Here is a 13,835-nt window from a genome sequence, read left to right as displayed (position 1 = left end):
AAAAAAGCTCATGTGGCTTTGAATAAAAGAGTTAGACGGCGGCGCGGTTGTTTAAGCTCTTTTCCTTTTTTTATTCATTATACATATTCTTAAAAAAAAAAGCTCTCAGCAAAGCCAAGTTATTCCTCGTTAATCTCTTCCACTGCACCATTATGTCGGGTCAGATCTGTACCTTCTTCCAACAAGGAAGATGTAAATTTGGTGACCAATGCCGAAACATTCATCAAACAGGAACACGATTTGGAGGCGGTTTTACAAACAACAATTCTTTTAGCGGTAAGCTTCTTCCTCTATTCACACTTTCTGATTCCTTTTAATGAACGACAGAATCTTACTCATATGTAACTCTTTTTTGTCCCTTTAACAGCCTTGAGCGGAAATAGCGGTGGAGGCGGTTTTGGTAGTGGCGGTGGCGGTTTTGGACAACAGCAGAAATTTGGTAGCGGTGGCGGATTTGGTAACAACCGAAATTCCGCTTTTGGGACCGCTGCCGGTGGTAATGCCGCGGGAACAAATACGGCAGGAACTAAAAAGATTGCTTTCGAGTAAGTATACAAAAGCAACCTTAAATATTTTATTCCATGAGCAACAATGGAAATATGTTTTTTTTTTTTTTTTTTCTAATACCCTCTCAATTCCTATTTCTATCTTTTCGAAACGCCTTGATTAGTGCAAATACAATCCTCAACGATCTTATGAATGACAGGCCTATACATCAATTTTCGTCTTATGGTCCAGGAAAAGAGGAACCCAACTTGATCCCTGGAAAGGATTTGCAACCAGAGGAACTTCGGCTGATGTACTACGAAGCTCAGAACCCAGCATTACCGCCAGCGACAGGAGATTACTCTGGTCTCATGGCAGCTGCTACAGCAGCCGGAACAGGGCCGGCGGGGATGCAGAATGCATTCATGCAAAAGCTTCAACAATTGACCGTGAGCATGGATCAAGAAATCCAAAAGATTGCCAAAGACCCACAAGGCGCCTACAATTATTTTATGAATAATATTCGGCCTAGTGGAGGCGGCACCTTGCCTTCCACTTCAACCTCAGTCTCAACCTCAGGAGCTGGAAATAACGCATTTGGAGCTGGCGCTGGCGCTGGAACCGGGACGTCCGTATTTGGTCAGCCTTCAGCGTTTGGCCAAAATTCTGCTTTTGGACAAACATCAACATTAGGACAAAATTCGGCGTTTGGTCAGACATCAACCTTGGGTCAAAATTCAGCGTTTGGCCAGACATCAACGTTAGGTCAAAATTCGGCGTTTGGTCAACCCTCTGCATTGGGACAAACCTCTGCCTTTGGTCAACCATCGTCCTTGGGGCAGAGCTCTGTATTTGGTCAAACATCAACTCTGGGACAACAGAACTCTGCATTCGGCCAGACATCAACTTTGGGAGCAGGAACAGGGCAGAATTCTTTTGCCGCGGCAGGAAACTTAAGCAGTGCATTTGGCACTGGTGGGAATAGCGGTGGATTTGCAGGAGCGACAGGTCAGAGTGTCTTTGGTACAGGAGGAAATGCGTTTGGAACACCCTCTGCACCACAGACTACAGCCAGTGGCTTTGGGACTGGATCAGGATTCGGTCAGCAGTCAGCCTTTGGAAACGGTGGAGCTGCACCAACAAGCAGCCCATTTAGTGGATCGGGTTCCTTGGGAGCTTCCCAACAACAACAGCAGCAGCAGCAGCAGCAACAGTCTCAAAATGCTTTTAGCCAAGGAGGCAATAGCGTGTTTGGAAATTCTGGCAACTTTAATGCATTTGGACAGTCGGCACTAGGTCAAAGTCAAGGCCAAGGCCAAGGAGGGGCTTTTGGAGTAAACGCTGGCAATTCCGGTTCTACAAAAAAGGAAAAAGAATCAACAGTGAATGATAGCACACTCAAAATGGTCCAGGCAACAGGGATTAAATTCTCTGTCAAGGGTGAACCATTAACCCCAGAAGAAGTTGCTGCATACAGGGCGCCAGCTTTTGAGCTTAAGTGCATTCCAGAACAAGAGCCACCCGTCGAGCTGCGGTGAAAATCGCTATCAACAACTGTTTTATTTTTATTTTTGCTTCGCTTTCTCCAAAATTCTGCATATTCTCTTTTTACACCATTGTATTGTACATATTATCCCCCAATAAAAGACAAAAAAAAACAACAAATAAAGTAACAATAAAATAAAGCGAATTGGCGTATTAGTTGTCTTCTTTGGGATCGAGTTCTGTTCCAACAACAAAGAAATTGCCCTTTACTCGCTTGGGTCTCTTGAGTAACATGTCTCGTCTTGTCAAAAGTTCTTGTTCATTCTCTTCATCGTTATGTGCATTGTGTGACCCATGCGGGTGGAGGCTCTCTGATGTTGATGATACCGGTGACGGGCGGAGCCGTAAGCCCACGCCATCATCAACCAAAGACCTCAAGTTCTCAACAGGAGTGGTTTGATTATGTTGGGATCCATCGGTGGATCGGATATAGTTTAAAAAGTTACGCATCCGTCTCACATCTCTCTCAAGACGTTTCAACTCCTTTGGATCCTGAGGTTTACAGAGATGAGCGAGTTTCAAAAGTCGATCGATAGTCTCTGGTGTGATGTCGTTGCTATGATCATCGGTCGTGTTGAATGCATCGCGTTTTTCCATGAGAGTTTTAAGGGACCAAGAAGGAGTTGAAGGCTAGATATTTTAATAAAAATAACAATGTTTTAGTAATCATACACAAGGTTTTTTATTTTATTTTTTTTGAATACGATGAAGAAAGCACTTACGAGCTCAGGACATTCAGGCTCATTAGATACAGAAGCATCACTCTTCCCATCTGCGCATGAATATGAGCGTTGTTGCTGTTGTTGTTGCTGTTGCCTTCCCAGAGATACTGTCACCCCTGCTAAACGTTGTAATACATAATGATAAAATCTTTTGTTAATGGCGTGCTGGATCAGTTTTTATTACATTATTATTATTTCTAAGGTCGTTTAGAGCGCCATACCAAAGTGGACATGGCGCGTAGTACCAAGAGTCCTGGTGATGGGAATGCTGTAGAATGAGCCTGTCCTGGCAAAAATCCCTATTCTGCGCATGCTTTTTCCGGAGGAAAAAAAATAAAAATAAAATGGTTAATTGAGGGCTCGATGCAGCAATCACTTCTGGTCAAAGTTGTGACTGTATTACATCCACAAAGAGAGGAAATTGTTAAAAAGCTTTCAATTTTGCCACTTCTTTTTCTTACCTTTGCTCAAGACGCCAACGTTACAATATTCAACATGGAACACATTACTGAAGGTCAGGAAGAAAAAGAGAGAAAAAAAAAAAAAAAAAAAAAAGTTAAATCACATGGCAATCTCTACATGTGGGAATTATCATTTGAATTCATAGTCTTACGCGTCATGTCGTGTCTATCTTGATTTCGCTATGCAGATGAGGCCGCACTCTATGACCGCCAGATTCGCCTATGGGGACTTGAAGCTCAACATAGGTAAATAATAATAACAATAATAAAGATTACTGGTTACTGTCGAATATTTATTTATTAATCTATTAATTTTTATTTCTGATCCAAATTTCGCTTGTTTAATAAAATCTGATAAGGATGAGAAACGCATCCATCTTGATCGTAGGGATTCGTGGCTTAAGCAACGAGGTCTGCAAGAATATTATCTTGGCTGGTGTAGGATCAATCACATTGCTGGACCATGAAATTGTAACAGAGGAAGATCTTGGCGCTCAATTTTTAATTCGTCAAGAAGACATTGGCCGTAATGTGAGTTTATTATTATTATTATGTGTCTATTTCATTTGCTGTTCTGATCAGATTATTTTAAATGCTGCTCTATTGTATTTAATACGAACCTTTTTTTTTCCCTCCCTTATTATTAGCGAGCAGACGCAGCAGCAGAGAGAGCAAGGCTTCTTAATCCTAGAGTGAAAGTGATAGTGGATCAGGATGACATTGCTCAGAAAGCGGATAATTTTTTTACAGAATTCAATATTGTGTGTCTCACAGGATGTAGTCCTAAGCAGATGGTATGATGAATGTGTTGCTAATACTTCTTTTTTTTTTTTTTTTTTTTTTTTTTTTTCTTATTTTTGTGATGATAATGTTTAATAACATTTACTTATTTATTACTATTACTACTAATACTTAAACCCATAGATCCATATTGATCATGTGTGTAGAAAGTCAAACATTGGATTGTATATTGCGGACGTGCATGGATTTTTTGGATATATTTTTTGTGATCTAACACATCATGAATACTGCGAGTATGTAAAGTTCAATGTTTTGTTTGCTTATTGCCGTTATTTCTCTTCAGACAATAAGAAATACATTTTATTAGAATCCGCATTCAGTTAAGGGTTTTTGTTGATTGATATCTTTATTATTATTATTTCTTCTTTCCTTCCCTATTACATCAATGAACAACAGAGAATCGCAAGAGCCAGCGTCAGAGAAGCGAAAAGAAGCAGAAACTGTTATTAGCAAGAGGAGTCAGGATTATGATAGCTTATTGGACACAATGGAAGCATCATGGGGCAATCCTAAACCAAAAGCATTGCGACGAAAAGTATCTCCACTGCTTTTTGCCATTCAAAGTAAAGAATTAAAAGTGGATACAGAAGCAAATATCTTTCAGATCCAAAAAAAAAAAAAAAAAAAAAAAAAAAAAAAAAAAAAAAGTGTCGGATCAAAATATCAAATGTCGCTCGGGTAATGAAAAGGAAGAAGATACTAATGAATTATCTGCACTCTTTTTTTTTCTTTTTTTTTCATCCCCTGGTCTATAGCGCTATGGTTGTTCCGACAGGAAAACGGAGGTAAACTACCTCAAAGCACCAGTCAGGAAGATTTGGATGCCATGTTTAGGATAAGAGACGAGAGACTCAAATCTGCACAGGTGGACGGAGCCTTTTTGGACAATGAACTGATTCAGTACGTTTCTTTTCTTTTAAGTTCCATTATTATCAACATTACTATTTCTTAAAAAAAAAAAAAAAAAAAAAAACGTATTTATATAAAGAGAAAAAGCGATGGATTTGTTTATTGATTTTCTTTATTTTATTTTTCCTCAAATGTTCCTTCTCCCAAGGACACTTGTCAGTACTGTCTCTGCGGAGATCTCTCCTGTTTGTGCGATCGTCGGAGGATTTCTTGCCCAAGATATCCTGAAGACACTTTCTGGCAAGGATGCTCCTCTACTCAACTATTTTCTCTATAACGGCTTGCAAGGTAAATTATACATAAGAAACGAAAAACAGTATAGAATAATGGACGGATCCATGTCTTCCTTCCTATTAGGGTTCTTTACAACCGTATTAATTTATTTTATTCTATTTTATTTTATTTTTTATTATTAGGAAGCGGATTGGTACATCATGTTCAAAAAGCTAATAAATAAATAAATAAATAAATAATAATAATAATAAATATGGCTATAACCATGCTATTTTCTTGATTTTGGAAAGAAAACTGTTGTGTCCTTTGTTGCTGTTGATTATTTTAACTTTTTGTACTCAACATTGATTTCCGTTGATCAGGAAGAGCAGCAATGGCATAGGCTACTCCATTAGAGATCAAGCTCAGCCCAGTCGAATAATTAGATATGTAAAAAAAAAAAAAAAAAAAAAAAAAAAAAAAAAAAAAAAAAACATGGAAAAATTGCGACGATATAGAGCGGAATGTGGGCGTAGGACTAACGAAGAAGGAGTAAATGATAATCTTTGGAGAAAAGATATGGATCCAGGGGGTGATGGTGGATTGGATTCTGAGCTTGCCTTTGTGCTGGAAGGCTTGAGTTTGAAAAGTAGATCAGAATATTCAAGAGTCTATTTGAACTTTTTTTTTTTTTCTTTGTTAGTGAAGAATGAAGAACGTGTGCTGAATTCACCCCATCTGCGGTGAGAGCGACGTTTAATCATTTACTGAAAAAAAACTTCTTACGATATGCTGTTCCAGTGGCCTGTGCTCAGACTTTTCGGAGTGTCAAGACCTGGTTGTGGTACGTCTACAAGACTACGGTTGTTCCGATGGCTTCTGCTGTTGCTATTGTTATTATTGAAGTACTTCTGCTAATGACTGTCATTGCTCTATTATCGATGTTTGAGCATATTGCATCTGTCTCCCACATAACATACCCATTACAAGTCCTCGTTGCTGTCGCTGCTTTTTTTAATTAAAAGGCAAAACAAGAAAAAGATCTAATCATATTAAACACTTACTATGCAAATCTCACCTGGATTCAGGACGATTTTTTTTTATACTATTATTATTTATTTTTAATTATTTATTTGCTCCATCTCTGCTTTCTAAAGACATCTCTTTGCACTAAGTCTTACTTTTGCATCGAATGCCGGTGAACTGATGATACTGTTGGGCTCGTAAAAAGGATTCAATAAAGTCTTGTTTTAAAAAATACAATAAAGCAAATAAAAAAAAAATACCTGATTAGCGACCAGTTCTTTTTAGCACATCAATCCCCCTTATTCACATTGAAAATCCTAGAATGCAAAGTTAAAAAAAAAATAAAATAAAATAAAATAAAAAAAAAAAAATGTACTTGCTTACTTTGATGTACAGCTCATAACAATCATTGAAAAAGTTTCGAATAGATTCTTCACTCTTGGCATCATGTAATAACAGTAGTTTGATGTTTCCTGCAGTGAGATATGCAGAGATGAACCGCTCATTAAACTTGTCGATTGACTTGAGATACCTATTTGTTGCATGTTTTTGCGATCCCCCAAAAAACACAAAGAATGAGTAAGTAACTCTACAGGCCCTTTTTTTTTTTTTTTTTTTTTTTTTTTTGAGAATTCCCATTATATCACATCATGTCATTTCATGTTCAAACTAGCTTTTGGACATACATTTGGTTGGTGCTCCATTGAATATCTTCAATCATATCCAGTGCTGAGTGGGCAATAAATTGATTCAAGTGGCGAAATTCTTCTTTCTTGTGAAGGAAAGTGTCAAGAAAAAAATAAATAAATAAAAAGTTAAAGAATAAGTATCGAGCATCATTGTTGGATCGTGATAAACCTGATATAATCCTTTTCTTTCCTTACTTTAGCTTCCGGAATACCAGATGTTCCTGAAGATGACCGTGCAGTGGTAACTGAGACAAATTCTGCTTCGTAGATGGGATTGTCTTTGGTACCAATCATTACAAAGTAACATGTCGGTGTGTTGCCATAGCCAAGGGCTGGATTCCCGATGCCAGAACCGCCGCTACTTGACGAAGAATGTGTTGCGTTCATGTGATGTGATTCTACTGTGCCTCAATGTACTTTCTCTGTGTTCTAACCGCTTTTCTCCTGCTCTGGTTTTAATAAAAAGACGCTCCTTGACTGACGTAAGAGTTTGGTTTTGAAGCGTGTTACACCACACGCTGGGGGATTTATAAAAAACGAACTTCACTGTCTCTCTACTCACGTGGTGAACATGAAATGATATGTGCAAAACTGCACTCGCTACAGGCACTGTATTTGAACTGGTAGTCTTTGATCGACCTACTTGATACCATTGTCGTCACCAACGACGCTTCTTTCCTCGATCTCTCTTCCTCTGCAGCTGTCCCTATCTGTTGGTCTTGGTAAGGATCTACTAGATCGGAGGCTGCCTTGGGCTTGGATGACCGCTTATGGTGAGGAGCTTGCTCACGTTTAGCTATAGCTCCACGTTCCACCAGGAGCTTCTTGTTGACTCCATTCAGCTCAGATACGTCTCGAATGCATGCATTATGAGCATAGAGAACTGTTTGTCTCGTGCTCCACTTCAAGTGATAAAGACATTGATCCTCCTCCTGTACAATTCGCCACATCCGAACAGAAGCATCTTGAGATCCTATTGCCAACGAGTAACCATCTGCGGAGACATTCCATACAAGCGCTGTAGCATATCCACCCACAGATGGAATAACAGATAAGCATTGGCCTGACTTTGAGTCCCACAATTGTACTGTCATGTCTTCACTACTTGAGGCAATGTACTTGCCATCTGGCGAGTAAGCAATTCCTGTAATTAAATCGGTGTGTCCTTCCAGTGTATATAATACTGCTCCTGATTCCGTATCCACCACACTAAACCGCCTTTTATTACCCCCGACAGCCATCTGTTGTCCACATGGGGAAAATTCTATCCACTCTTGTCCCCATTCGAATTTTGTTTTGTAACAAGGCTCCCCCGTCTCTGCGTTCCGTACATTCAGCGCCATGTCATGTATAAATACTATCTTCTGGCTGTCAGGCGTATATATGATATAGGTACTACCCCTCGCTCTGCTCTCAATCTCATACAAGAGATTCCCAGATTGAGCTATCCAAACTCTGATCCTACCACCTCTGTCACGCAAAGCAATCTGATGGGCATTAGGTGAGAATACTACACGGATGACTTCTCTACCTTGGCCTTGTAGAGTACGGATAAGTTGCCCTGTTGCCGTGTCCCAAACACTCACGTCTCCTGATTTGTGCCCACAGGCGATTTGGTGGTCAATGGGCGAGAAACAAAAGACGTAGACTTCATCATTCTGTTTATCTCGCAATTCCAAAGCGTGGATGACTTGACCTGTTTGAGTATCCCAAAGGTAAACACACGGAGTACCATGCCGCGTGGCAAGTAATCGGCCATCAGGTGAATAAATAACGTCGAATGCTGCTCCCTCGTGTCTTTGTAGAAGATGTATAGGCCGCCCTGTTCGTATGTCCCACACACGCACTGTACCATCTTCACTGCATGTGGCTAACTGCTGTCTATCCGGCGAGCCCCTGATGCAACTGACCGGCTTCGTGTGGCCATATGAATCATGGCTAGATTGCCGTGCTTGGGTTTCCCAAAGACGTATCGTGCCATCATCACTGAAGGATGCAATCTGCTGACTATCTGGTGAGTATGACACCCAATTTATGTACTCGGAATGACCATAGAAAGCATTGATAAGTTGTCCTGATCGCGCGTCCCAAAGACGCACTGTGCCGTCGCAGCCACAGGTGGCTATCTGCTCTCCGTTTGGTGAATATTTTAGATCCTTGATTGCATCAGAATGTCCCTCAAGAGTATGAATAACTTTTCCTGTCTGCATATCCCAAAGAAATGCTTTTAAATCGGTGAACGAAGCGGCAAACTTTCCGTTGGGTGAATATTGGATTCCTTCGACATAGTTATGATGCTTTAAGACCCGCTTCTTTTGACCAGATTCAACATCCCACACACGTAGTGATTCAGATATGCAGCGAGAGATAATTTCTTGACCAGTAGGTGAATACACAACTTGTACAACTCGGGATTTATGGCCCTCCAACACCAGTATCTGTTGCCCTGATGTCAAATCCCATACCCGCAATGTCTTGTCAGAGCCACCGGCTGCGATCTTTTTTCCGTCTGGTGAGTACGCCACGCTTCTCACACCACCAGTGTGACCTTCTAATGTGTGCTGAAGCACACCAGAACGTGCATTCCACACACGTACTGTCTTATCATCACTGGCGGAGGCGAGATGATGACCATCTGGTGAGTATATTATGCAATAAATCCAACTTGTATGACCCATTAAGCTGTGAACCAATGTTCCTGATGTTGTATCACAAACTAAGATTGTATGCTGATCATTCCAGGAGGCAATGTATCGACCGTCTGGTGAGTATATAAGCGTGTAGACTTCATCATCGTCACACAGAGTCAAGAGCTTTTCCCATGTCGATGTGTCATAGACAACGACCAAGCCACTCTTGATAGCTGCAGTGAGCGTCTTGCCATCAGGGGAATACGATCCTCGGCATACTACATCATTTTCTCTAAGAAGTGGCCATTCACCAAAATGTACACCTGTCATATCTGCTTCACATAAGTCCGCCTCACGAAGCCAACATTTCCGAAGATCGACCTTCCTCAGATCCGCTCCTTGTAACTGAGCATATTCGAATATACCGTGACTAATATTTGCACCAGGGATCTGGATGCCTCGCAAGTCTGCCCCGATAAACGACTCTCCTGCTTGAACCAAGATTGTCATCGCATTAGCTGCTGCTATCCGCCACTTGCCATCACTTTTCGAAAGCTCCACATAATCATACAGCTGCTGTTTGAATAAAGGTTCAAGACGGACGCGATCTTCCAGAAATTGTAGGATAGATGTCTCGTTTACAAAGCTCCTCCATACCAAAGGCGAATTCTCATCTGGTAGGGTCGAATCAATATTTTGTTCATCTCCCCCCATCTCAATAGCTCCAAAACTATATATTGAGCTGATGCTTTGTCTACGCGGAGTTGAAGTCGGTGTCTTTGCTTCTTCACCACTTGCGGAGGCGTCCATTGCTTTTTGCGGTTCGAAGATTGCCCGCGCCAGACTATACTCCAGAAGAGAGTGGTGAATAAAGTGGTGCTGATTGCCTGTACGAGCGAGCGGGGAAGCCTCGCGTAGAAGGTATCTTTTGTTGCCTCTGCTAAAGTACTCTTCCTTCCACGTGCCCTTGTCTTTAAATGGGGAGTAGTCCACCACTGGATTGCCATCTTGGTGCCTGTATATTGCTATAGCTAGCTCTGCCAAGTATCTGATTCCATTCTGCGCAAATCCCTCATCTGTCAGGATTCGAAACATCCTCCTGTCCTCTAGTCCTATTGTCTCACCCAATCTCTTTTTCCCCCGCTCGAACCACAACTCCACAAATTGATCAAATAGCGAGACACGCTTGACCTGCGTGTTGGAGATATCTTTGCTTGGATCTACCATTCGTGGTAGAACTTCCAGCGCTAACGACAGCAAGAAAGGGTTCCTCACGAGCTCATGTAGGCTGGGTACCATCTTGAGTGCACGCTGGTAGTTCTCAACTGGCCACAGTGGATCCACGGCGGCAACATATTGTTTGATATATTCATCGATCTGGATCTCAGAGAAAGGTAAAATTGTGAGCTCTTGAAATAATCCAGAGTCTGCTTGGTGGTTGCGGTCTATCGGTCGGAAGCGATCTCGATAATCCAACCCAAGATACTCACTGCGACAACTAATCACCATTTGAGCCGTCCACTGCCCAGGCTGGTTAAGCTGATTGGTCACATACAAATTGTTGGTTTGCAGGCTCTCATCGTATCCATCACAAATCAAAACGAATGACCGATTCATCTTTAACTCCTTTATCTGTGAATCAGTAAAATCATATCTTCGCAGGTGCTTTGCGACCAAATCCTTCTCTGGATTATCAATGGTTGCCAGATTGATAAGCAATGGAATCCGGCCATGCCTTTTTTGGTACGCTTCCCATAAGATGCACTCGAGGGTCTGGTTGAACGTCGACTTGCCTGCTCCTGAAGTGCCTTGGATGAGCAACACTCCCTGGCCGCTGACTAAACACTCCTTTGCCTTGTCCATCAGCAAAAACACTTTATCATCACATGCTTGGCGACTCGCTTTGGCGTATTGTTGGATGTAAAACCTCCTGTCATCTTCGTCCTTCGTCCGCTGCCGCTTTAATAAACGCAGGCTCTTTTCGACATCAGGTATCTTCTGCACGCGGTTGAGCAATGATGGAAATGCAGATGGAGGTGGTGTGATAATATAGGGACACTGAAGCAGTGGTTCTCCGAAACAGCTTCTGTATAGTTCTTGCTTTTCAAGGCTTCCATCCACCTCCAGACGGTTTAAAAGGGCTTTTGCAGCTAGAAAGAAATAAAATAACGGGAATGTAGAGCAATAGGATTAATAATCACATGTTGAGTGCTCACCATCCTAAAGCACACACACAGAAAAAAGAAAAATGGCCGACCTGATAGACCTCCCATTGGCAACGAAGCTAGTTTCCTAAGGAGGTTTATGACCCACTGCTTGATGTGCACATGAAAGCCCCACTCCCAATCATTCTTATAAATCTCACCCAGAAAAGCAATCGCATCCTGACGGATATCCATAACCCACCGTTGATCGGCTCCAATTTGTCCAAGCCGCTGGCATAGTCCCCACTGGAATGCTGGATCCATTCGACATGGCGCTTCACACAAAAGAGCTTTGAACTTGGTGAGCTCCCCTGCCTGGAGTAGTGCATCAGCTCCATGTAGTGTAGGATACCATGCTGTCTTGCGATCAAAACTGAGGCCTTCTTCCAAACACTGCTTGAATATCACGCCACTTTCGTAAAGTGGAAGATGTATACCGACAACGCCAATCGTCGACGGAAGCCCCTTCTGGATGTTGCCTAATTCATCCATGAAAGCGTTCATATCCCAACCTTTGACTGCGCTTGCCATTCCAAACAATCCTCGAGATACTGCTGATGTCCGCCTGAGCATTGATTGTGCTGTTGTTTCATCGTTTGGGATATACAGCAGAGCTTGAGAGGCATAAGCTGCTTGATAGACTAGATGAGGATCTGAGCTGGCTTTCAACCCCTTGAGGTATGCAGCGAGTGGTTCATGGAGTTGTTCCCGCTTAAGGCCCTTGATCTGGTTGTTGACCATTGCATCAAGAACATGTGAGACTGTAGCAGTTAAATTATAGAGATGGCTGTCAGATTGGTTGTGAGTTTCCTGCAAGCGAGAACTGAGAACATTAAGGATTGAAACAAGGTCATCCGAGTCGAGATATCCAAGTGGAGCGCGCTGCATCAACTGAGCCAGCCCTTCCAATAAATGAGTCTCTAGCATGATACTCTGGCTGATCCCATTGACTAGAGCCATGAGTAGTGTCCTATACTGATCATGGCTGAGGGTTGGAGCCAGAGACACGGCTTCAGCGACAGTGGCCCTGGTCTTGACTCCGTCATTAATGAACAATGTAATCATATCCGATGCAATGTTATGTAATCGCTCTTGCTCATCATGATCGTTTGATCTGGCCAAAGCCCACTCTTGCTCATGATCATCGAGATCTTTTGTTGGGACAGGCGCCGTAGGAAGCAGACTAAGACAATGTACAAGCTGCTGAACATCGTTCAGATGGGCATCAACGTTTGGTAAGACGTATTTGATAACCACATGAGGTACGTTATAGTTGAATATATCTTTTGGAATAGTTGCAGTGCCTTGAATTGTTGCGCCTCTTGCTAGTTCAGCTACCTCCCTAGATCGATTACTACTGCTACTACTACTATTATTATTATTGGTATTGATGGCGATGTCCTTATTCCTATTGCTATCGATGCTATCGATACTGTTCCTGCTGCTGCTGATGTCGCTCATGCCGCTGATATTGCTAATGTTGCTGGTGTTGCTGCTGATAGAAAAGTCAAAAGACAATGCCCTTTGGCGGGTGATGTTGCTTCCATTGATGTATCCCCATTCTTCAGCTGCTCTATCACGTATCTGAGCATCACCTGAGAGACCCAACTGCTCAAACAAGCGAGCGAGATCATAGAAGGCTGAAGCAATGTCTTGGCGCAGAGCCATATCCTCGTTAGAAAATGGAAAAGTTGATGAAGTGAGGACCTTTCTTGCAGATCGTTGAATTCGAGATAGCACAGAATCTGCATCGAGACAAAGCTCCATCACTACCTCATCATCATCATTTATTTTGCGAGTGCCTTCCATGTAGATATCGAAGAGTTTCAGAGCCTTCGCTGGAGAGAGTATACCCCGTGATGAGGCACGCTTGGTACCAAACTTGGTACCAAACATTGTTTGTTGCTCTTTTCTTTTTATTGATTTCAGCAAAAGAAGACGAATAACACTTATTAGCATTGATGATATGGACAGAAAAATGCAATTGAGAGTTCCAAGTGTATGTTTACAGGTACCTGTTTGAACAAAATATTAAATTTGAGGGCGAAAGATGAGAGCAAGTATGAATGTTATTGTGGCAAAAAGTAAAAGAAAGTGAAAAAGAAAGGGAGAATATTTAGAAACGAGACTAGATAATAAATACCCGCCA

At 41.8% G+C, this 13,835-nt stretch overlaps 4 protein-coding genes across 4 annotated transcripts; 2 read left to right on the top strand and 2 right to left on the bottom strand.

Moving 5' to 3' along the window:
- Nucleotides 1–68: 68 nt before the first annotated feature.
- BCR41DRAFT_353238 (hypothetical protein) lies at nucleotides 69–2,140 on the top strand. Its single transcript, XM_022024104.1, has 3 exons — nucleotides 69–276; nucleotides 368–545; nucleotides 671–2,140. The coding sequence occupies exons 1-3, from the start codon at nucleotides 153–155 to the stop codon at nucleotides 2,022–2,024; spliced, it is 1,656 nt and encodes a 551-aa protein (XP_021881757.1). The 5' UTR covers nucleotides 69–152; the 3' UTR covers nucleotides 2,025–2,140.
- BCR41DRAFT_353234 (hypothetical protein) lies at nucleotides 2,031–3,074 on the bottom strand. The gene is made up of 3 exons (XM_022024103.1): nucleotides 2,975–3,074; nucleotides 2,754–2,872; nucleotides 2,031–2,661 (listed from the first exon to the last, which is right to left on the bottom strand). Exons 1-3 carry the CDS (start codon nucleotides 3,063–3,065, stop codon nucleotides 2,185–2,187), a joined length of 687 nt encoding a protein of 228 aa, XP_021881756.1. The 5' UTR covers nucleotides 3,066–3,074; the 3' UTR covers nucleotides 2,031–2,184.
- Nucleotides 3,075–3,190: 116 nt separating this feature from the next.
- On the top strand, nucleotides 3,191–5,381 carry BCR41DRAFT_380919 (hypothetical protein; the record flags this gene model as incomplete). The annotated part of the gene is made up of 9 exons (XM_022027283.1): nucleotides 3,191–3,267; nucleotides 3,403–3,460; nucleotides 3,574–3,745; nucleotides 3,862–4,008; nucleotides 4,139–4,248; nucleotides 4,412–4,578; nucleotides 4,771–4,915; nucleotides 5,073–5,212; nucleotides 5,341–5,381. Exons 1-9 carry the CDS (start codon nucleotides 3,249–3,251, stop codon nucleotides 5,379–5,381), a joined length of 999 nt encoding a protein of 332 aa, XP_021881755.1. The 5' UTR covers nucleotides 3,191–3,248.
- An 891-nt stretch (nucleotides 5,382–6,272) lies between these two features.
- On the bottom strand, nucleotides 6,273–7,340 carry BCR41DRAFT_336277 (Sedlin, N-terminal conserved region-domain-containing protein). Its single transcript, XM_022022026.1, has 4 exons — nucleotides 7,048–7,340; nucleotides 6,850–6,935; nucleotides 6,548–6,695; nucleotides 6,273–6,381 (listed from the first exon to the last, which is right to left on the bottom strand). The coding sequence occupies exons 1-4, from the start codon at nucleotides 7,237–7,239 to the stop codon at nucleotides 6,289–6,291; spliced, it is 519 nt and encodes a 172-aa protein (XP_021881754.1). The 5' UTR covers nucleotides 7,240–7,340; the 3' UTR covers nucleotides 6,273–6,288.
- Between the last annotated feature and the right edge of the window lie 6,495 nt (nucleotides 7,341–13,835).

Source organism: Lobosporangium transversale (assembly GCF_002105155.1).
Source record: "Lobosporangium transversale strain NRRL 3116 chromosome Unknown BCR41scaffold_17, whole genome shotgun sequence".
NCBI lineage: Eukaryota > Fungi > Mortierellomycota > Mortierellomycetes > Mortierellales > Mortierellaceae > Lobosporangium > Lobosporangium transversale.
This window is presented reverse-complemented; position numbering and strand designations above follow the sequence as displayed.

Coding starts and splice junctions, on each gene's coding strand:
- BCR41DRAFT_336277 (XM_022022026.1), bottom strand. CDS start 7,239: ATGAACGCAACACATTCTTCGTCAAGTAGCGGCGGTTCTGGCATCGGG. Junction 6,936..7,047: donor CTGGTATTCCGGAAGCTAAA/GTAAGGAAAGAA, acceptor TTCCTTCACAAG/AAAGAAGAATTTCGCCACTT. Junction 6,696..6,849: donor CAATGGAGCACCAACCAAAT/GTATGTCCAAAA, acceptor TGCAACAAATAG/GTATCTCAAGTCAATCGACA.
- BCR41DRAFT_353238 (XM_022024104.1), top strand. CDS start 153: ATGTCGGGTCAGATCTGTACCTTCTTCCAACAAGGAAGATGTAAATTT. Junction 277..367: donor AAACAACAATTCTTTTAGCG/GTAAGCTTCTTC, acceptor TCCCTTTAACAG/CCTTGAGCGGAAATAGCGGT. Junction 546..670: donor ACTAAAAAGATTGCTTTCGA/GTAAGTATACAA, acceptor CGCCTTGATTAG/TGCAAATACAATCCTCAACG.
- BCR41DRAFT_353234 (XM_022024103.1), bottom strand. CDS start 3,065: ATGCGCAGAATAGGGATTTTTGCCAGGACAGGCTCATTCTACAGCATT. Junction 2,873..2,974: donor TACGCGCCATGTCCACTTTG/GTATGGCGCTCT, acceptor TACAACGTTTAG/CAGGGGTGACAGTATCTCTG. Junction 2,662..2,753: donor AGCCTGAATGTCCTGAGCTC/GTAAGTGCTTTC, acceptor TAAAATATCTAG/CCTTCAACTCCTTCTTGGTC.